At 46.7% G+C, this 21406-nt stretch overlaps 1 protein-coding gene across 4 annotated transcripts in view; it reads left to right on the plus strand.

The window, feature by feature from the left end:
• B3GALT5 (beta-1,3-galactosyltransferase 5) overlaps nt 1-8489 on the plus strand; it is a 68836-nt gene extending 60347 nt beyond the window's left edge. For all 4 annotated transcript variants that reach the window (XM_033131651.1, XM_033131658.1, XM_033131645.1 and 1 more), the window contains 2 exons: nt 6664-6830; nt 7480-8489. In XM_033131651.1, coding sequence (XP_032987542.1) covers nt 7480-8415 — 936 coding nt within the window. In that variant the 5' untranslated portion in view covers nt 6664-6830 and the 3' untranslated portion in view covers nt 8416-8489. The remainder of the gene's footprint in view (nt 1-6663; nt 6831-7479) is intronic.
• Nucleotides 8490-21406: the final 12917 nt, after the last annotated feature.

Consider the following 21406-nt stretch of genomic DNA (forward strand, 5'->3'; position numbering starts at 1 on the left):
CTCCCTTCCCGTTCTCCTTGGGGTTCGAGTCATCCTGTGGACTGTGTACTCGCTTGTCTGGGACCGGGAGCATGCAGACAGAATGCTCTAGGAGGGTGGAACTTGAAGGGGAGACTGAGTTGACATTACTTGTGCCACCCAAACTACTAAAGGTCATACTTTGATAGGAAGTCATGGCAAATACTTACTGCCACGCATACGGTGCTCTCCGGTCTCCCTGTGAGGCAGGCGTGATTACCCCAGCTAGAGACGAGGATGCTAATCTGGAGCATTTATGCACCTTGTGCCAAATTACACCACTGAGCTGGATGTGGACAAGACCTTCTGTTTCCAACCTCCCACCCCCACCCCACCTTTCCATCTTAGCAGGCTACCTGAATTTAACAAAGGGGGACTTTGTTTTTTTCCTGCTGTATAGCACCTTACGCTGATTTATGATGGAAAGCAGAGTAGGTGCTGACTTGACAATTAATGAAATATTGTAGAATCATCAGAGAAGCCGCCCACTTTGATCAAGGAGCCTGCTTTCCATATCTGGCCAACAAGATATGTGAAAGCAGCCATCACTGCTTTAGAGCATGCAGAAAAAACAGGCCCCAGACTTTATTTCCTGTCTTTAATTTTCTGTACATTATGATGTTTTGGCATCTTTAAAAACCTTTCTGGTGGGGGAGAGACTGCCCCTCCCAGGGCTAGTCAGTTCTTAGTGATCCAAAGCACCGTGTCTGAAATATGACAGCTAGCCAATCCAGAGGCACCTGTCCTCTCCCTGGGCCTTCCACCCCAGGAGACAATATTCCTCTGCCTTAATCATCCCAGGGCCAGGGTCAGGCAACTAGGGGCCACCTCACAGCCCAAAGCCTGAGACAGTTATTCCAAGTAGCCAGTTCCAAGCTGTCAACCTGCCCTGTGTCGCCATATCCACAAAAGTGCTCAGGAAAAGCCATGGCCTGGTCCTCTCTCGCGCTCCTGCTTCTCCTTCCTGACCCAAACCTGATGTCCCTTCTCTGGCCCTGTATGGTGACCTGTGCTTCTTGTTTTTAAGAAAACTATAAATCACATTAAACATTTCTTCCAATGGCATTAACCCCTCTGAGTCGTCACTGAGTTGCCTTTATAAATTACGACACAGAACAGGGGTCTGTTCTGTTATACCCTGGCCCATGAAATGCATTGTGAAAAAAAAAATCAGATGTGTGGTGAAACAAATTTGGGTACTTCCACAGAAGATATCACTTTTTTAGAGACTTATTTTTAATTAAAATTATTTGAAAATATCCACATGGTGTAACTTACATATAGCAAAACGCACAAATCTTCGCTGTAGGACTCAGTGAATTTTGACATATATCTACACCCATGTGACTACCACCCAGCTCAAGAATAGAATATATCCAGCTGTCAAGAACGGTCCTTGTGCCCTCTTTTGGTTAATAATCCCCCAACCAGAGGTCACTGCTTTTCTGACTTCTGTTATCATTGATACGTTTTGCCTGATTTTGCACGCCATATATCCGTTCAGTACATACTCTTTCATGTCTGGCTCTTTTCACTCAACACATGTCTGTCAGATGACTACGTAATGGGTGTATCAAAAGTTAGTAATTTTTATTGGCTGTGGAGTATTTCATTTATCCATTCTGCTGTCGAAGGAAATTTCTTGTTTACATTTGTGCCATTTATCAATTTATTGCCTCTTAGCTCCAAATTCCCTCTTTTTGGCTACTCTGTGAAAATAGCTCTGGGCCCACGGTGACTTCTCTGTTCTCGGGCCATGCCGTGCTCTGCCCCGGCCAAGGAGGTCCTGATTCAGCCCTGGGTTGCGGGGCGGGGGGTGAGGAGGGGAGAGCTTGGCTGCCCCTTATGTCTGCTTTTGCCATATTCTTTAGAGTTCTCTTGACTTCTGACTGCTAATCTCTCATCTCTGGAATTCCTTACTAGAGTGAATGATTCTTTACGTTACACTTGCCCTGTTCAAATTGTGGTGTGGTGTCAATCTCCTGATTGGATATCACAGTTTTTGGTTATGAGCAATGTGCTGTGAACATTCTTGGCCGTGACTCTTGGTGGATGTAAGTAATCATTTCTATTGGCTCTGTGCCTGGGAGCGGTTTGCTGGGTCACAGCACATGTCTTTTACTGTAGTAGATACTGCCAAAGTAAATACAGCTGTCCAGAGTGCTTGTAGCATGTAACATCGCCACCCACTTCATGTCGATTTTTCTAATGGGTGGCAGAGGTATTTCAGGGTGGTTTTGTTTGCATTTCCTTAGTGACAAATGATATTGTGCTTCCTTGGTTTTTTTTTGGCCATTTGGATATCTTTTGTGACATATCTGTTCGCAATTCATTTTTTTTAAATTGTGTTTTTATGGTCCTTTTCTTGTTGACTCACAGAAGTTACTGATTTATTCTGGATAATAGTCCTTTCTCAAATATATGTATGGCAATTATATGTGGCAAATATAGTCTCCTAGTCTCCTGTGGACTCTCTTGATGGTATCTTTTTCTTATTAGTTTCAGGTGTACAAAACAGTGTAATAGTTAGACATATCACCCCTCACAAAGTGATAACCCCCTCCCCTAATCTATTGTACCTCTGACATCGTATATATCTATTACAATTCCATTGACTCTATAAAAGGGAAAAATAAAAAAATGGAACTTCAAAAGATATCATCAATTCCCTGTGCTGTACTCTCTCTCTATATATAGTCACGGGATGTGGAGTATAGCATAGGGAATTGATAGTATCTTTTGAAGTCCCATTTTTTTTTATTCTTCCCTTTTATTGTGTGTTTTTGTGTCCTGTTTAAAAATAAGTGCCTAGATCAAGATTAGAAACCTTTTCTTCCAGAAGCTTTCTTGTTGTACCTTTCACCTTTAGGTATGCAGTCCACCTGGATTTGATCTCTGTATATGGTGTGAGGTAGGGGTCAGATACTTCTCCCCATGTGGATATCAAATTGATGCAGCACTTTTGATTGAAAGATCACTCATTCTCCACTAAATTGTTGTGATGCATTTGTCATTTATCAGGGACCATATGTGTGTAGGTCTATTTCTGGGCTCCCATTCATCTATTTCCTATCATAATGCCAGTTTTCTTACATAGTTAAAAGGCACATCATCTTGCTTCTCCAGTAAAGGAAAGTGTTGAACTTTGCGAAAAGCTTGGATGGACAGTGTTTGTAGACAACGTCTATTCATATTTGTCCAGGCCGCCAGCCTGTTTGGGGACTCATCTGGGTTCAAACCCAATCACACGATGTGGTTGTTCTCTGCCTCATGCCTCTCTACCCACTCTTTCATCCTGTTGAGAAACCTGTGCTGGGATTCTTGAGGTTCTTACTCCTGCTATCTTCCTTAGGTGGGGTGGCCCTTTATTCCTCTTCATGAGCTGGCATCTCTTCTACACGCTTCCAGAAGAATTCCTTTGTCCCCTCAACAACATAAGTATCAGTGACAGGCTGCTCAGGAGACAGAGGGGCTCCCAGCATGCATTCGTCAGGATTCTCCAGAGTAAGAGAGCCCAGGAGTCGAGCCAGGTTTCATGGTGTCTGAAGCTTACACAGTTGGGAGCGGGGGGCAATCCTCTTTCAGAAAAAGAAAACAGTGGAGGTAAGTGAGTGGTCTTGAAGCAAAGCTTCGTTAGTCTCATGGAATAACCACCTGATAAATGGTTTTCCTTAGAAGGCCCAGGCTTAGCCTCCAGACCCTGGGCCAGGCAGTGTTGGTGTGGAGTTTGCGGTGCGGAGGCGTTGCTCATCTCTGGCTCCAGGCCAGACCCAGGAATTCACTCCTTGACCCTCATCTACTCTCCTCTTGCTCTCCTCCCTCTCCCCCTCCCCCAGGGGAAGGGATATTTTCAGTCTCTACAACTAGTCCACTTAAAAATTAGAGTGGAGGGGGTGGCCTGGGGTCTTTGACCTTACCCGTTTATGATGCAGTGCCCATTTGGTTGACTCTGTACATGTGGTTCCCTCTGGTGTTTTCAAAGGAACCAGCCTAGAGTATAATCATGCAGGACATGTAAATGCTGATTCTTGGGCTCCAGACTTGCTGTATCAGACTCTTTGTGGGATGGAACCTTTGAACCTGCATTTTAACCAGTGTGCTGGGTGATTCTTACACCCACTGAGTTTGAGAATCTCTGGGTTGTTTGGGTTCAGAGATTCCAAATATCATCCTCGCTGCATTTCCCAGGACGCTGTTCTATTTTCTATGGCCTGTGGGATGGCAAGTCTTCCAAGATGTGTGACAGTGGCTCTGGAGCAGTGTCAAAGGTGAATGCCAGCCCTCTGGATTGCCCACCACACTGCCTGAGTTGCTGTGGTCTGGAATCCCCTCCCTGTTCCCACCTGCCGCATCACACCCGCCTTCAAGAACAAAGTCAAATACCATATTCTCATGGCCCACCTAACTGGCGTGGCACCTGGCCAGTTCTCTGTCCACCCAGGGCCACAGGCCCCTGGGGACATGCCCCTGGTTGTGTTCCTTGGCCTGGGTGCTCCCTCTGGCCTCAAGGTTGAACTTGACCATCACCACCCACTCCACACCTTTCCGTTCAGATCCAGGAGGTCCTCCCCACCAGCCCCCTTGAAGTTAACTTTCCAGACCATCCCTTTGGCTTTCTAGCCCTCGGGCATGTGGACTTGTGAACCCTTTGTTTTTAGGTCCTGTAACTTGAGGTCAGAGGTCCTGCCCACTGGCCTGGGGAGAGACCTTCCATATGACTGGGAGGCAGTTAGGACTCTGACTTTCAGGTTCCCCACAGACAGCATTTCCCCGCCCTGAAGGCTGTCACTTTGTGCTATTATTTTTTCCACAGTAATTCAGATGTACCCAGCATCTCACCTGTGCACAACCCTCTGGGGGTTTTCAGAGGGTGTACCCCTGGTTTTCTGGGCACTGCGGCCCCAGTGGGGCACAGTGGCCCCAGCCTGGACCTGAAGCGGCAGCCAAGATACTTGCAGAGGAGCCCGTGGAGGGGGGAGGCCGACAAGAAGGGAGGGAGGGCCTGCCACCTTCTGGTTTGCCTTGATCTATAATTCATGCGCAGTGCGTATCTACTCCAGTTTCAAGGCTCTGGGTCTGTGTGTGTATTGCTCACAGGTTAAAAGAGCAAAGCCTGGAATGCAGAACATGCTGAATAAACAGTGGTTCCATTACTTACTGGTTGGCCGGGCCACATAGCCTGCTCCAGGTGTGCATAGGAGGTGGGGCTTCCATAGCAGTGGTGCCGGTTCATGGCCCTGTCCCAGGTCAGGTGGGCTTGCTTTAGGCGAAGGGCTCCTGCCTCCTGATGGCCTCTGAGGACCAGAACCCGGGACACACCCCAGCCCTTTCTAAAAATGTGCTGTTCCAGGCTCCGTCCCCTGTTGGTGCCGGGTGACCTCCTGGATGCATCTCCAGTGGGAAGCTGGATGCTGGGTCCTTATGGCATCCAATATAGACTCCACCAAAGATGCAGATGCTTTCAAATAGGGATTGCGAGGTGTATCTTTTGGAGAGTTTGTTTCTTGGTCACTCCATTGTCGGCAAGAAGCGTGTTCCAACTGTACATGAAAAAAAGTGATGGCAGGGAGCTTTGGCCAGTTGGGGCCCTGCCATTTGCTCTGCGTCCTGGGTGCCACTTGGTGTGAAAACAATGCAGGCAGTGAGCCACGCAACTATCCCTGGGGACTGAGATCCTTGTGAAGAAAGGTGCACTGGGGGGATGCGAGCTAAGGTTTACCATTGAGGCAACCTGCTGAAGAAGAGCAAATTTGTTGGAGAGAAGAAGCAAAATAGAGCAATACCATCTTTCCCTTCCATTGGGTTTTTATGTTTCTCTCTAAAATATACTGTGGGGGAAATGCAATTTGGTTCCTCTCACCCCTTCCTCCGCTGAAATAAACTACACATCCTAGCCCTGCAAATAAATAATCTCACAAAAGAAGAAGGGAGGAAATAGAATCCCCAGCGTCCTGCAGGCACTGGCTTGGACTCCTGCAGTGACTGAAGGCGGTGGGGTTCCAGCTGCACAGGAGGTCCTCAGGGGCCCAGAGGAATAGGAGCTGGACTGACTCGGCCTCTGGAGAGTCAGCTAGTTCTGGAAAGTTCCATCATCATTTCATCTCTTTTCTGAAGCTGTTTGACTATATTTGGAACATAATTTTAATCTAATGAAATTTTGAGGTCTTCTTTTGCTATCAAAATAACCAATCCTTTCTCCGTTTCACTCTGTGAGTTGCTTTTCTTTCTGGCCCCTCTGCTCTCTGTCTCGCTTAGGCTGACATTCTGAAGACACGCACTCAGTTGAGAATTGATGGATTTCTTACATTTTAAATTCTTTAAGCATCAGCCACCCTCTGTTCTGTAGAGAAAGTCAATATTGGTATGAGAAGTTGGAGTGTACAAAGCTCTGGGTGCTGTCCTAGTCTTTTAGGCCAGAATGAGACATTTGCATGCTGTTATTGTCGTGAACCACATGGTGGAATTTGCCTTGATCGTACCTATTTTACAGATAAGAAAAGTGAGGCTGGGGTGGGGCTCTAATAGCCCCTCAAGTTTACACAGGTAGGTGGCACTACAGAAACACTCAGGCACAGCAAATGGTGAAGAGCTGCTGATGAGGCGTGAGTGATTTGAATGATGCTATTCTTTCTGTTTTCTCCCTAGAGTGTGATTCCTGAGGAAGAGGATCATCATTTTTGGTAAACAAAACAAGTCCAGAACCTGAGAGAGAGAAAACGACATATGCTGACGACTCTTTGGAACGAATTTCCTCTTGGAATCTACCCTGTGGCTTAGTCTTCAAACCAGAGGTTCATCCTGCCCAGGAAACAGTGAGTTCTTTGCGTTTTTAATGTTATAACGTTAACGTGGATCATCCTGGATTTGTTGAGAGTGACAGAGACGGGTGGTCAAACAATGGAAGAATCAGACAGGAGATTTAAAAAAGTAACCTAAGAAAACAACACAACCACCATGTCCAGCAGGGGCGGAATTCCAGGGTGCCTGTGTAAATTAGAAAACTGGTCTTTTTCTTCCTGGGAGTGATAAAATGGTGCTTCATTCCATCAGAAAACAGTGCAGGTGGTCCATACAGTTAGATCTAGAACACGTGGTTTCTGGTCTTGTAGGTTTTCTAGCTGAAAGAAGGGCAGAGCTAGCAGGAGCTCATGAGAGATATAGTCCCGTATCCTCCGAGATAAGCAATGTGAGACTCTCCCCGGCGAAGGGCTGGCTAGCCTGGGGGCCAGGACCAGTGTCTGTTCCCTGTGGTCCTGATTGTGTCGCGTGGAGTGAATGACACCGGCAACAGTCTGTGCCTCACTGTTGAACCGCGGCATCCATCTGTGTGCAGTGAGATTCCAGCGTTTCTGAAACACGAGCCATGAAACGTGGGTCTCCTCCCCCTTCCCAGCCTCCCAGGGTAAAGCTACCATGCCTTCCTGCCCTTAAAGTCTAACCATTTGATTCTGTTCCTTTCAGATGGCCTACGTGAAGATAAGATTGATATATATTTCCTTTTTTGTTCTGGGAGCCCTTTGTTTGTATTTCAGCATGAACAATCTGTCTCTTTTTAAAGAAGAGCCATTTGTTCTCAAGAAAGAAAACGGGAAGTTCCTCCAGCTCCCCGATGTGGACTGCCGGCAGAATCCCCCTTTCCTGGTAGTGCTGGTGACCTCATCCCACACACAGATGCTTGCTCGCCTGGCCATCCGGAACACGTGGGGAAGAGAAAAGGTTGTGAGAGGAAAACGGATAAAAACATTCTTCCTCCTGGGGCTCAGCCCCAATAAGGACGTGGAGAGAGCGGTGGTCCAGGAGGTCCAGCAACATCGCGACATCATCCAGAAGGACTTCGTGGATGTTTATTTCAACCTGACTCTGAAGACCATGATGGGTATAGAGTGGATCCACCACTTCTGTCCTCAGGCGGCATTCGTGATGAAAACAGACTCCGACATGTTTGTCAATGTCTACTATCTGACCGAACTACTGCTGAAGAAGAACAGGACCACTAGGTTTTTCACCGGCTTCTTAAAGATGAACGAATTTCCGATTAGGTCAAAGTACAATAAGTGGTTTGTCAGCAAATATGAATATCCGTGGGACAAGTACCCACCTTTTTGCTCTGGCACGGGCTATGTTTTTTCCAGTGATGTTGCGAGTCAGGTGTATAATGTTTCTGAAAGCATCCCCTTCATTAAACTAGAAGATGTCTTCATGGGGCTCTGCCTGGCAAAACTGAAAATCAGACTGGAGGAACTCCACTCCAAGCAGACCTTCTTCCCGAACGGGTTGAGCTTTTCTACCTGCCGTTTTAAGAAGATTGTGGCCTGCCATTTTATCAAGCCTCAGGAGATGGTGAGCTACTGGCAGGCTCTGGAAAATTCTGTGGGAGAAGAGTGTCCAGCTGAGTGAGAGAGGCTCGGGGAACATCTGGACACACTTCAGACAACCCACGGTGATGGTTTTGGAAAGACCTTTGGATGGCATTGCTGAGAATCGTTAGGGGTAGGGAGGGAGGGAGAGAGAGAGAGGGATGAAGGACGGTGAGGATGACCTCCGGTAGGGATCAGACCTAAACTAGAACGTGAGCTCAGATGAAACCGCGGATGAATTTCCACTTAGTGCCCTCAAGCAATAATAGATTCCATCTCATAAGTACCTCCACTGTTGCACTGGGTGTTTGATTTACACCTACGCTTTCTCATTTCAGGGGCTAGCATCATGTGAGGTGGTGGGTGTTATCATCCTCATTTACACAGGAGGAAACAGTGGCTTAGCGAGGTACAGGAATCTCTCCCAAGACTCACAGCCAACAAACACTGGAGCAGGGAGGAAAATCCAGGGCTGTCAGAATCCAGCCAATGTCCCTGACTTGGTCCGCCCCTCCCTTGGGAGAGAACAATGGTGAAGAGGCTTGGAGGGCAGGCTTGCTGCTGGCACCCTTCAGTCTATTTCAGGAGTTCCCTCCTTCACAGCTCCCAACCCTTGTGCTCTTTAATGGGAAGACGGGGGTGAACACACCACCCCACACCTCCCTTCATTTCTGTGATGGATCTGGCTGGACACTGAGTCCCCATTAGCAAGCAGCACGACACTCCGCTCATAGCAGAGCCCATCCCAGAAGATGTCTGCAGTGGCTGCAGCTCAGCCCCCCGAGAAGTGGCCAGCTCCAGACAAATCGATTTTTATACGTTTTGCTCGGAAATCACTGCAAAGCCTGGCCCGGCACACAGACTTCTTGGACACACTGCTTGGACACACATGCTCCCCAAGAGCATGGCATCTCCTCTGAGCCAGCTGCGGCATCCCGTCTGTTTGCTTCAGATGCCCTCGGTCTCCTGTAGGTCTCTGAGTTCAAATTGGAGGGCACCGGGGTACAAGGTGAGGTCTGTGGAGGATTCTGGGAGCTTTTCTGGGAACTCAGGTGGATTGAAGTCAAGTCCTTCAGAGGACTCCCTCGGACACTGAGCGCCAAAGTGAGCCCTGGCCAAGGGAGGTCGGTCCTCTTATGTCCACTTCCCAAGCTGGACCCAAGCTCATCTTTGAATTTCTTGTGTGGCTAACAGACAAGTGAGTTTTGTGGTGGGGAGTTTAATCTTCAGTTTTCTTCTCCCTGGAGGATTGTCTGAGCCTGTTCTGCAGGATGGTGTGAAAAAGAGGCGCATCTTAGCAAGGGTCTTTGCCCTTCATCCACTGGAACATTCCACGCAAGGCCGTCTTGCTCCTGGTCACAGGAGTGTGTGGTTCTTATTTTGTACTCTACTGGACTTAATTTTACCAGCACTCAAGGCAGAGTCCTCACATAGCTGCGTGATTTAGAAATGTTGGACTAAGTTCTGACCCGAACTCAGGAAGAGATACTTGCTGCAAAATGGTCATGGTGATGTGAAATTGCAAAACGAGGTCTGGCATCCTATTTTGTGCAGCACTTTTCATGTCTGGGTTGAGCTGCTTCTTTGCAGGTGTGTTTCCTTATCCTGGCAGTCCTGAACATGTTGGGTCATGTTCAGAAAAACCTCCTGCTCAGGTGGGAACATTAGGGACTTTGTGTGTTGTTTGAAGCCCAGATTTTTTCGTAGCCATGTCCCTTGGTCCCATAGGATGAGCTGCCTCTGATCCAGAAGATAATGGTAGGTTTTGAGGGTGAAGCTGTTGGTCTGGCAGTAGTGCTGGGTCTGTGCTTAGATGTCCCCTTTGTCTGATATGCACGTCCATATGGCTCCCGGGACAGGTGGGGGAGATGTGGCTGAGGCCAGTCAAGCCAGCGGTATCTGCGTGACTGGCTCAGGGTCCGGTCTTCTCAGCATCAGCCTGCAGTCCACGGCCACAGGGGCCCAAGAGCACAGGCAAGCCTCCACATACAGCCTCAGTATCTCCTTAAAGGATTTTCTGTCAAACACACGTTTCCCCCACTCTATTTCTTTATATAGTGAAGAATGTTTTCCTCTAGGGATACCTTATTTCCTGGCTATAGAACTTGGACCTAATTGCTCATTCAGTCCTGCCTTCATGTAGGAGGAAAATAAAGCTGCAAGAGACCCAGATACTTGCCCAGGACATCACAGCTTGTTGGGGAATGCAGGTTCCAGCTCAGGTTGTTCCGTTACGCCATCTTGCCTTGTTCGTGAGAGTCAGAAACTGGGAAAGCATGAATTCGGAGGCAAAGCCATGCTTTTACATTGGCACCAAATACTGGTTTCAGAATGGGGCTGGAGAGGAGGCAGGCTGGTGGTACGGTGGCTTCACCCACAGGCACCCAGACAGGAATGCTGGTGATAACAAATGCTGTTTGCCAGGTCTGAGATAAGGCCTGTACATGTATTACCTCCTTAAATGCTCACAATAGCTCTACTGGGAGGTTACTGCCAGGATCCCTGCTTTGCAGATGAGGAAACTGAGGTGGCGAGAGAGGGTGAATCGCTAGGTTGAGGTCACATAACAAAGTCGCAGAAATATGTTGTGAGCCCCAGCTGTCGAGGGCACTGTGTGTTGGTAACACTCAGGCCTGTGGTCCCCCAGGCTGTCACCTGATCCTCTCGCAGTGTCCTCGAGGACGCAGAAGCTCACTGTGTTGGCTGCTCAGGCTGCATCTCCGGGTACTTCCTCAGTGTCCCGCCACCACACATGCCTACCCCTAGCGTCTGAACCCCGATATCCTGCCTTCCACTGGGACTGGAGGAAGGAGTCACTCGGAGGCTCCCGTGGTGACTCCCAGCCTCTCCACTTTTGGATTTGATTCCTAGCTCTGTTTACCTCGTGCAAAGTGAGACACCTGCCCATCTTCATGTTCACCCTTGCTGTCCATTTCCCCCTCTCTGCTGGATGGCCCCACAAGTACGCTTGCGTGCTACCATTTCCTATCTAAAAAAACATCAGCCACCTTCCTTTGATACCCGCTTTCCCTTCACTGCCCTGTTTCTGCACCATTTTTGCACTTCAACCCCTAAGGGGAGTTTTAGGTTTGTCGTCTGAAATTCCTCTCCTTTCTGAAATCCCCTCTGTTCAGATTTTGGGGCCCCACTCCCCCAGATGGCTGTTATTGAGGTCACTGATGACCTGCATTGCTGGGTCCACGCTCAGAGCCCAGTCCTCCTCTGGGCTGAGCACAGCTGGTCTTCCTGCTTCCTGGCCCAGCTCTCTCTGGCTTTGCTGGTCACGCCTTTCCTGTCTCCTTTGCTTGTCCATGTCTTTGCTCTGACTTCTAATGTGGGAGTGCTCAGGCCCAGCCTCAGCCCCCCTTTCTTCCCTGGCTCCATTCTGTGCTCTGGGGGGTCTCATCCCACCTCAGGGTTTTAAATGGCCCGCATCGTGTTGATAGTGCCCTGTAAATCTGCAGCTCAGAACTCGCTCTTGCTTTTCTGTCTTGCACATTCCACTGCGCTACCTGACGTTGCATAAAGAGCAAATCCAAAACTGAACTTCTGATGGCCGCTCCCTCACTCCTTATCCGCTTGACCTGCAGCCTTCACTACCTCAGGTGATGGACACTCCACTCTTGCAGCCACCCTGCCTCCTCCCTCAGCCGAGGCCTCCACAGACACTGTTGGCTGTCCTTTCAAATTATACCCAGGCACTGACCACTTCCCACTGTGTCCACTGCTGCCACCTCGTCCGAGCTCCTGTCACCTCTCACCTGTGTTGCTGCAGTAGCTTCTACCTGGCCTCTTGGCTTCCATCACTGCATCTCTTTGGTCTGTTCCCCAAAGAGCACGCAGAATGCTCTTTGAAAACATAGATCATAGCATCTCACTTCTCTGTTCAAAACTGTCCAGTGAAGCCACTGTCCAGTGGCTTCCCATCTTCTTGGAAGAGCCACACCTTCAGTATCACTGTCTGCCCTGCTGCTCTGGACCTCACCCCTTCTCCCCTTGCGCACTTGGCTTCCCTGAACAGTGACACTCTTCCAGCTGCACCGGCCTTCACGTTATTCCTAGAACATCCCAGAAACGCTCCACCCCCCTCAGGGCCTTTGTACTGGCTGTTCCCTCTGCCAGGATCACCCTTTCCACAGATACGCTCGTAGCCCATTCCTTTGCCTCCTTCAAGTCTTTGGCCAGTTTATTGCCTTAACCCTCTCATAGGAAATCACAACTCATGGTGCCACCCACCTCCCCTTACCTTGTTACGCTTTTCCCATCGTCTAACAAAGTATAGAATGTCTAGCATAAATCTACTGTGTTTGTTGTTTACATTTGATTCCACTTGAACAGCAGCCTTGTGAAGGAATGGATCTGTGTTTTCTTCACTGATGCACTCACACTCTTAGCACAGCTCCTGCCACATAGTAGGTACTCAATAAATATCTGCCGAATGGAACTTCAATGACCTTGGTTTTAGAGGGGAATAGGTGAACGTCATGTGAAAGGGGAAGGATTTATAAAGCATAGCCTTCACTATGGTTCCAGATGAACCAGTAAATGGGAAAACGGGTATGTTTTTACTGAAAACTGTGACCTGAAAACCTGGAAGTGCTGTACAGCAGTGCTTCTTGACCTCATGCCCCGCCCCCCTTTCTATAATGGTAAACCTCGCACACTGAGAAGCAGATAAAATCCTGTAATGCCCTCCATGCGCCTGTCCCCAGCCTCCCACACAGCCCATCTGTTCTCATCTACAACCTTCTCCTGTTTTGATGATTATAGAAATGAGCCTGTTTCCCTCAACTGTATCCAACTTTTAGTCTTAGGAGAATGACAACCACAAACCAAGTTGTCAGGAAATATATGTGGGATCATGAAAGTGACTTTTCAGTCCAATTGTCTTCTGTATATGAATAACTACATACGTATGCATTCTTGGGACACCAAAACCCACACTATGCCAACATTCGAGTTTATTTTTCCAAACCAGAGCCACGAAGCAATGTCAGCTCTCTTGAGCTGTGTGAGTGAATTCTGGACTTGGGACTTGGTGTCCTGAGACCTGGCCAGTCCACACATGAAGCATGTAGATGGTCCTCAGTTACCCAGGAAGGGTGTCACTTTCTGAGTCCGCTCTGACCCCACTGAAGGGATTCATTGCTGAAAGCCTGGCCTGGGTTAGGAGACGGTTTCTCTGATAAACAAGCCTGCTGTATAGATTTCAAGGACTGTGGTTAATAATAGAAGACTGAAGTTTAATTGAATACGTTCTACTTGAACTAAAACTATTTGCACACTATGGAAGGGAATGAACCACTTTAACATGACAGCAAACAGAAATTGCAGGGCATTTCATTTTATAAAGTGCAGTTCCTGCCTTTTATTTAATTACTGTACACCGTCCCTTCGCTACCCAGTCTCATAGACATCTAAGATGAATTACATCTTAGATGGGTGGAAATCCTAATACTACAGCTACTTCTCGTAGATGGTACTTTTGTCCGCAGGTCTAATGAAATTCTTCTAATACTCCTGCCCTCCTTTCATGCCTCACAGTCATTTCATTCTTAGAAATCTTCATGTACCCTTTCATGTCTCCCACACGTTGTTTTTTCTTGACACTGTCTATTCATGTTGCATGAAAATTCAGGCGGTTTTACTTCTTCTTATGCTCTGAGGTTAACCACCTTGTCCTCACATTCTCACTTGGAACATGGTGCTGGGAAACCCCACGATTATATCTTGCTCCTTTTTTTTTTTTTTTGCTGCTGTCAAAGCATGAATGGCCTGGGGATCACGTTCCTCATTTCTACACATGATAACAACTGCAAGAAAATGTGAAACAGTTTCAAGTGAAAGTAGAATTTAAAGAGGCTGCAGAGACCTGGTCTGTTTAGTTAGGTATAAAAACCAAGATTTTGAGAATTTATGCTTCATCTCAGCTCTCAGATTTCCTAACCCTCAACCTGACACGGTGCCGTACTGTTTTGATTTTTTAAAAAATTAAATGTACTTAATTCTTACTTGTCTGAAAGCCACATAGCACTTGTATAAAAAGAAAGGACAGAAAAATCCAAACCCAACAAAAACTCGCACATCTCCTCTCCTTGAGCTTTGTACCTCAATTCAACAGCCTGGTTAACTTCTCTGGGACACCCTGAAGGTGCATGGAAAGCAGGATATCTAAAACCACCTCCACACCCCCAAGCCCGGTCTTTCCCCAGTGCTTCCGGTCTCAGGAAATGTTGTCACTGTCCACCTGCCCATCCAGTTCTGCAGGCCAGAAATCATCCTGCGGTTTTCCGCTCCCTCATGGCCCTGCCATGTCTGATGGTTGCCAGTGCCTGTGGATTTGACCTCTTCTCCCAGGTCTGTCATTGTAACCTCAGTCCAGGTCACCATCTTGGTTCAACTGGACTCAGGCCATGTCCTCTTAATTAGTTTCACGGATCTGAACATACTGCCTCTCAGCCTGTTCTCCACTTTACATCCAGCGTTTTTCCCCCCCACAAAAGCAGATCTGATTAAGAAACTCAGAGATACAAGGAAGCTGAGTGATTGCCCCTGGGCACCCTGTCCTATCCATGAGCTGTGGGCTGTTCCAGAGGTCAGATTGTTGACCCAACTCCTGCTGGGCACCCCAGCACTGCTCTAGTCCCCAGAGGCTGACAGAAGTACCAAAATGGACTTTTAAAATGAAATTAATTATTTTCACGTGAGTTCTTTGATCCTCTTGCATGTGGTCGGGCTGCCTGCATTTGAATTTTACCTCCCTCCGTCACTCCCATAAGCAAGTTACCAATGTTCTTTGACCTCAGTTTTCTTATCCGAAAAATGGGACCACAGTAGTTCCCACCTCACAGGGTTACTGGGTTGGTTAAGACAGTGAGTGTAGATCGCTCAGTAATTGGGTGCCGTGATGATGACCAATGTGTAGGCTGTGAGTTTTCTCGCATACTGTGATGGCATATGTTTAGTGATCTGTGTGTGAATCAAGAAATCTCTGGGCTGAGTCTTTAAGACTTTGTTTCAGTTCTTGAATCAGTTCAGTTCCTTTCTCTCCTTTGAATCTTCCTCGGAACTCTTGGAGAAATTCTTATACCTGTGGTGTTCTTCAGAATTGCAGACCACAGTGTTCTAGATTTGGTTAATGTAGAATGTATGAAAAAATCTGAACTGGTAAAAAAAAAAAATGGAGCTGGAATGTGCCTTAGAGATCATCTTCAGTTTAAAAAACAGCCTCCTTTTTATAGATGAGAAAACCAAGGCTCAGGAAAATGGAGTGACTTTGATAAGTCCTTCAGTTTGCAGCATCTCCAGGGTTAGAAATCTGCCTCAGAAAGCTCACATCAGTACTTTGCTCTTTTATTTGTTTATTTATTGGGTAGTTATGCTCAATGCTTTTTATGAGCTGTCAGGAATGAGGGTCAAACTGAGGTTCTTGGCAAAGAGAGCTTTAGCTGGGCAAATATGCAATCTCGCAATGGTGACTAGGGCATTTGTCCTCTTGGCAATCGAAGGAGGAAGGGTTTATTCAGTGCCTTCTCTGTGGACACACATCATAAATCATTTCCACACTTTCTTTCCCATTGAATCTTCATGACAGCCGTTTGAGGCAGCGATTCTTATTGTAATCAGCCCCATGGTTTTGAGTTGAGAAGGCTGAGGTTCAGAGTGACTCAGTGACTTGCCCCAGGGGCTCAGACATGGCAGAGACCCAGCCCCTTTGCCTTCAATGTCTTGCCCTTCCCTAGAGCAAGGTTGGTGAGTCCTCCCATGGTGCCCAAAGATGGGCAAGGCACCTCGAGTCTTCCACAGGAAGCTCAGGGCTGACCCAGCCCAAGGGGTCTGCCATCTTGTCCCTTTTCCTATGTGTTGCCACTTCTTTTCTGTGTTGACACACATCTCCAGCTGCTCCTTCCTGGTCCTTTCTGACCTGGGACTCAGCCCTTTGTCATCTGCGGCGTTCCCAGGAACGTCCTGTTTAGCTGAGTCCTCCAACCTGTCCTGTCCCTGTCAGCCTCATCTTGAGGTCACTCATGTTTCCTTCTGATGTTTCAGCTGAGTGTCTGGCTTCAGAACAGGAACCCCTCCAGTCCAATCCAGCCCACTTTCCACTGTTCTCTCCCTATAGCCCTTGCAAAACAGGCCATCTCTCAAAAGAATGTGGGTTCAACACTAGACATGTGGCTTCTATCAGTGTGTGTGTGTGTGTGTGGGGGGGTATGGTGTGTGAGTGTGGAGTGTGTGTGAGAAATGTGCTCTGTGTGTCGTGTCGTGTATATATGTGGAGTGTGTGTGTGTGTGTGTGTTTGTGTGTGTGTATGTGTGTGTTCCGAGGTTCTGACTAGAGGCACTATACTCAGTGGCAGCTGGTTTCTGAAAGTTTTTTGCTCTACCCAAGAGCCTGTGACGGGCAGTAAGAAGAGCAAGGCCACGTTTGCTTACATAGGATGTAAAAGAACAGGCGCCCCCAGGGCTCTCCTCAGCCATTGCGATGACAGCATGGAGCTTGAGAGATCTCATTTATTCTCACTTTTGCACAGTCACACACTTATTACACAGCAGGTATGTGACACATGCCACCTGTGGTGTGGAGGAAACACGGGCTGCAGCGATGGGCAGCAGTCACATTATTCAGAGATTTTCCCGAATGCCAACTTCCAAACAGAATAAAACAGAGTGAAATAAAGTGGAAGATATCAAATAGCCTATTGAATATGGCTGTGTTTCTTCCAAGCAAGAGCTGTGCGGGCACCGCTGTTTAGTCATCTGCACACATAGCCTTGGTCCACAGGCTGAAAGGAGCTAGGCCGGGCCTGGGTGATTCTCATGGACTCCCCACACGAAGATTCTCCAGACTGTGATAGATGGCATAATTCAGAAGTCTGAGTTAATATAACAGCTGCTGTGCCTCCTCCTTTGAAAAATGGATTAGAAGATACATATCTTTTCTCTGTGTCTCCCATTTGGAAGTATTTGTTTTCTCATGATTTTTTGCAAAGAATTAATTTTCAGCACTTGTCACATCAGGACTGACATCTTAGCAATTTCCCAGGAGATCGTGAACTTTTGTCAGGCTTCCTCTTCTCTCTTTTTGGATCCCTGGTGGGGTGCCTGGTGGAGAGGAGATACTTGATAAATATCTATTGGGTTTCAAGGTGATTTCCCCAAACAGGTTTTCAGGCAAAAGGGTGGGCTGGAGTCGATGTAGTGAACTCTGAATTCCCTTCAAACATCAATTCCTGAACCTCTTTTATAGATTGTTATTGCCACCTATTTTTGTTTCTGTTTAGTTCCACATGATTCAAAAATCTGTATGTGAACAGCAGGAAAATTTATCATGGGCTGAGATGTATTTGAAATAAACTCTTAATTATGTCTGTGGGAGAGGAAACATGCTTACATTCTCTGTTTGAATATAGATGGAAGGATCTGAAGCTTGTGGCCCCTGGACACTTAGAAGCATGGATTCTTCTCTATTTTCCTGCTTTGCAAATATGACTACCAGGAAGGGGCCCCTGCTCTCAGATTGGCCCTGGCGATGAGTGGTGAAGCCACCCGTCCCGTGTGGGGCAGAGAGCCGTGAAGGGCTGGATGGGCACAGAGGTGAGGAAGCAAGAATGCGTCCTTGGGTTTGCCGACTGGAGTACTGACAAACAACAAATTAGTTTTTAATTAAAAAAAAACCCAATTTCTTCCTTATCAGATATAATCAACCTTAAATATGTAAGTGGAAAAATGAATTCCACAGCCAAATGTACTTTTTGGTGTCACATTGTTTTGCGAGGTCTGTTTGTTCTACTACTTCCGTTCTCTGGTTTAAGAAATTGGTGCCTGATGCATACAGAGCTAGGGTGCCAGTGTGGCTTTTCCACAGCCTGGCCTGTTGCTCCTGCCACACACATAGTTCGGGGAAGTCAGTGGTCTCAAGCATCCAGTCTTTTAGTCCCTAGAGATAAACCAAAGAGGTGATGACACACTTAGTTAAATTCTGCTTTGGGAAATATCCAATGAGGGCGAATTGACTTATTTTATACCTGGTCAAATAAGACATCAAGAAAAATCCAGCATGACTGGAAATTGTTTAATGCCAATGGAGGAGACTTTGTGGTCAAATTTTGTTTTTCCTGAAAGACAAGAAATAAAAGTAAATTTATATGTTACCGATTGGTATTTGAAAATGTTGTCTCCCTGTATTTTAGTGGGATCTGCTAGACTCTTATCATATTGTGAGAGTGGGCATATATATTATGATTTATTAATAATGGTACATGATCTAATAAAAATTAAATTATTAAAATAGCATAACTGCACTTACGTCAGTTCTAAACTGTAGATAGACATAAACTTGGGCTCTTCCTGAAAATTGGGCAACGTATGGTATAAACTGGACAATTTTTTATTTTATTCTATATGATTTCTATATTTTGTGCTTGGGAAAATATTTTTAAAATTTGACTTTGATTTTATATGTTTAGAAAAATATGCTGAACAACCTTGACGTGCTGACTTTGTAAAAGATGGTGATTTCTTGTTTCACTTGGATTTTGGAAACAAAGACGTGGGGCCCTAACTCTTGGAGGGTCCTTAGCGGGGCAGGGTCTCGGTGAGTGGGGAGGGCCGAGGTATCCTGTCAGAAATTATATGCCCAGAGCATTTTCTTTCTCTCAGGTATATTTATATTTTTTAAAAGCTGTCATTTAAGTTTAAGAAATCAAGCCTTGTGGATTGATACGGTTTAGAATCTCCACGCTGATTTATCTCTGAGGTGTAGAATGGATCCTTGATCTTTCAAAGTGTCACTTAAATGGAAATAAAGTGATTGAAACCGATGTGTTTTCTTTGATGTTAGCGTGTATTTGCCATAATTCTTGTGATACTGCGGACCTGGAAATCGCTGTCCACCTACGCTCTTTGCAGGCTGCATCCCCAGCCTGTCTCAGAAATAAAAGAGAAGTTGGAGGAGAGAGGCAGGGGGTGTAGGGATGTGTGTCAGGGGCGGGGGGTGTGGGATGCCCGGAGATGGGCGGAGAGTGGAATGTCTTCTGAGGATCAAAGGCCTACTCTTCCCCACCCTCCAGCCAGGCCTTGTCCTCCCTCTGTGGTCCCCTCAATGACCATCCTCCCCACCTGTCATTCTGCTTCCCCTCACAGACTCCACTCCCATCACTCTCTCCTCCCACCCTATCTGCAGTTCCAGTTGCTCCCTCCCTTCTAGAACATTCTCACAGCACACAAACATGCTCTCTCACTTCCCACTCAGAGACAACTTTCTAGACCTCCTTCATTTGCCTTTCTCTTTCTCTTCCTTTAACACTAAAACTTCTCCAAAGAACAGCCTTCTTGTTGCCACTCCTCCTCAGCTCCCATTTTCTCCTCACCTCGTCCCTGCACAGTAATCATTCTGGTGGAATCTCCAGTGCTCTCCATCTGGCTGGCAGCTGCATCTTGCTGGAGCCCTAGTGCCATCTGATATCCCAGAGCCTAGCCTCCTTCCTAAGACTCCCGTCCCCTGGCTTCTGGGACACCACATCTTGCTGTATTTCCTCTCACCTCACCTCCTGGTTTCCTTTGCTGGCCCCACCCCACCCACCCCTTTCTAACCCTGCCAGCCAGCATTCTGGAGCACTCCAAGGCTAAGAGCTCAGACTGCTCTTCCTTTCATTGACACTTGCTCTAAGTCAAATTACGTTTCCATGTGTCTTAGTCAATTTGGGCTGCCATACAGAATACCACAGGCTGAGTGATTTAACAGAAATGTATTTGTTCTCAGTTCTGGAAGCTGGAAATCCAAGATCAAGGTGTCAGCCAGGCTGGTTCCTTCTGAGGCCGTTCTCCTTGACTTGTACGTGATCATCTTTTCCTATGTCTTCATGTGGTCATCCCTCTGTGTGTCTGTCTGAGTTCTAATCTCTTCTTATAAGGACACCAGTCAGATTGGAGTAGGGCCCATCCCAGTGACCTCATTTGACCTTACCTCCAAATACAGTCACATTCTGAAGCCTTCATATAAATAACAATTTGCACAAGCCAAATGCAAACCTAGTACAATCGATATCACCTCTTTCTAGCCCTCAACTTTTGCCAGTTTTAGTTGCCATTTATCCAAAATTCCATTCTTACCTGTCCTGCCAAAAAATGATAAAGTTGCCTATTTTACTACCAGTCCCCTATTTTCCTACAATTCTTTACATTAGGTGAGCCATTTTTGTAGGTAGAAAGTGAACAATATAATATCAGCAATTTTATATGGTTCTAGCTAATACTTATCTATTGGTTTATACAATTACACATATTACCTCACTTAACTCTTCCCAGCAATTACTGAGTAGGGCCACTGTCCGCCAAAAGTCTTCAGGACCTTAATGCTGTTTAAGCAAACATAGAATAAACAGAAACTTCTGTCATCTGAGGGTTGGGAGTGGCCGCAGATGCTTGGTGAGAAGCATGTTTGATCATGGTCCATAGACAAGGCCGGGACGCATGGACATGCTGACTAAAGTGTCCCAGAACTCTAAAGAGTCATGGGTGTGTTACCACTGTGATTTTCTACCTAAGTGACCCTTTCTATACCCACCTTATAGTTCTGCTTCCCAGGGCAGTACACCTGCATGAGCTTAATGAAATAATGTAGCTACACCAATTTCTAAATGCTTATCAGCCGTTCATTTAAGCTAGTCAGGACTTAAATGGACTATGGGCAGAAAAAATAGACAGCTACTTAAGAAGTATGTGTTAAGAGGTGTGTGGAAGAGAGGTTCTTCTCCCAAAGATGAACACACTATTCTCTGTCATTTCACAATTACAGCTTTATTCCTTTGGTTTGCAGAGCTTTGCCTAACAATCTCTGGTGGACGCTGGGCAGCATTGTGTCCTTAGGACAAAGTAGCCCATCTTTAACTCAGGAGGTTCTAAAGATACTGTATTAATCACTGTCTATACCCCTAGAGCCACAGGAATGGGCCACAACTCAGGAATGGCCAACCAAGCTCTTCCATCAGCAACACGATTGACCAAGGCATGGGCATGTGACACAAACC

This window comes from Rhinolophus ferrumequinum, chromosome 2, assembly GCF_004115265.2.
Source record: "Rhinolophus ferrumequinum isolate MPI-CBG mRhiFer1 chromosome 2, mRhiFer1_v1.p, whole genome shotgun sequence".
Taxonomy (NCBI): domain Eukaryota; kingdom Metazoa; phylum Chordata; class Mammalia; order Chiroptera; family Rhinolophidae; genus Rhinolophus; species Rhinolophus ferrumequinum.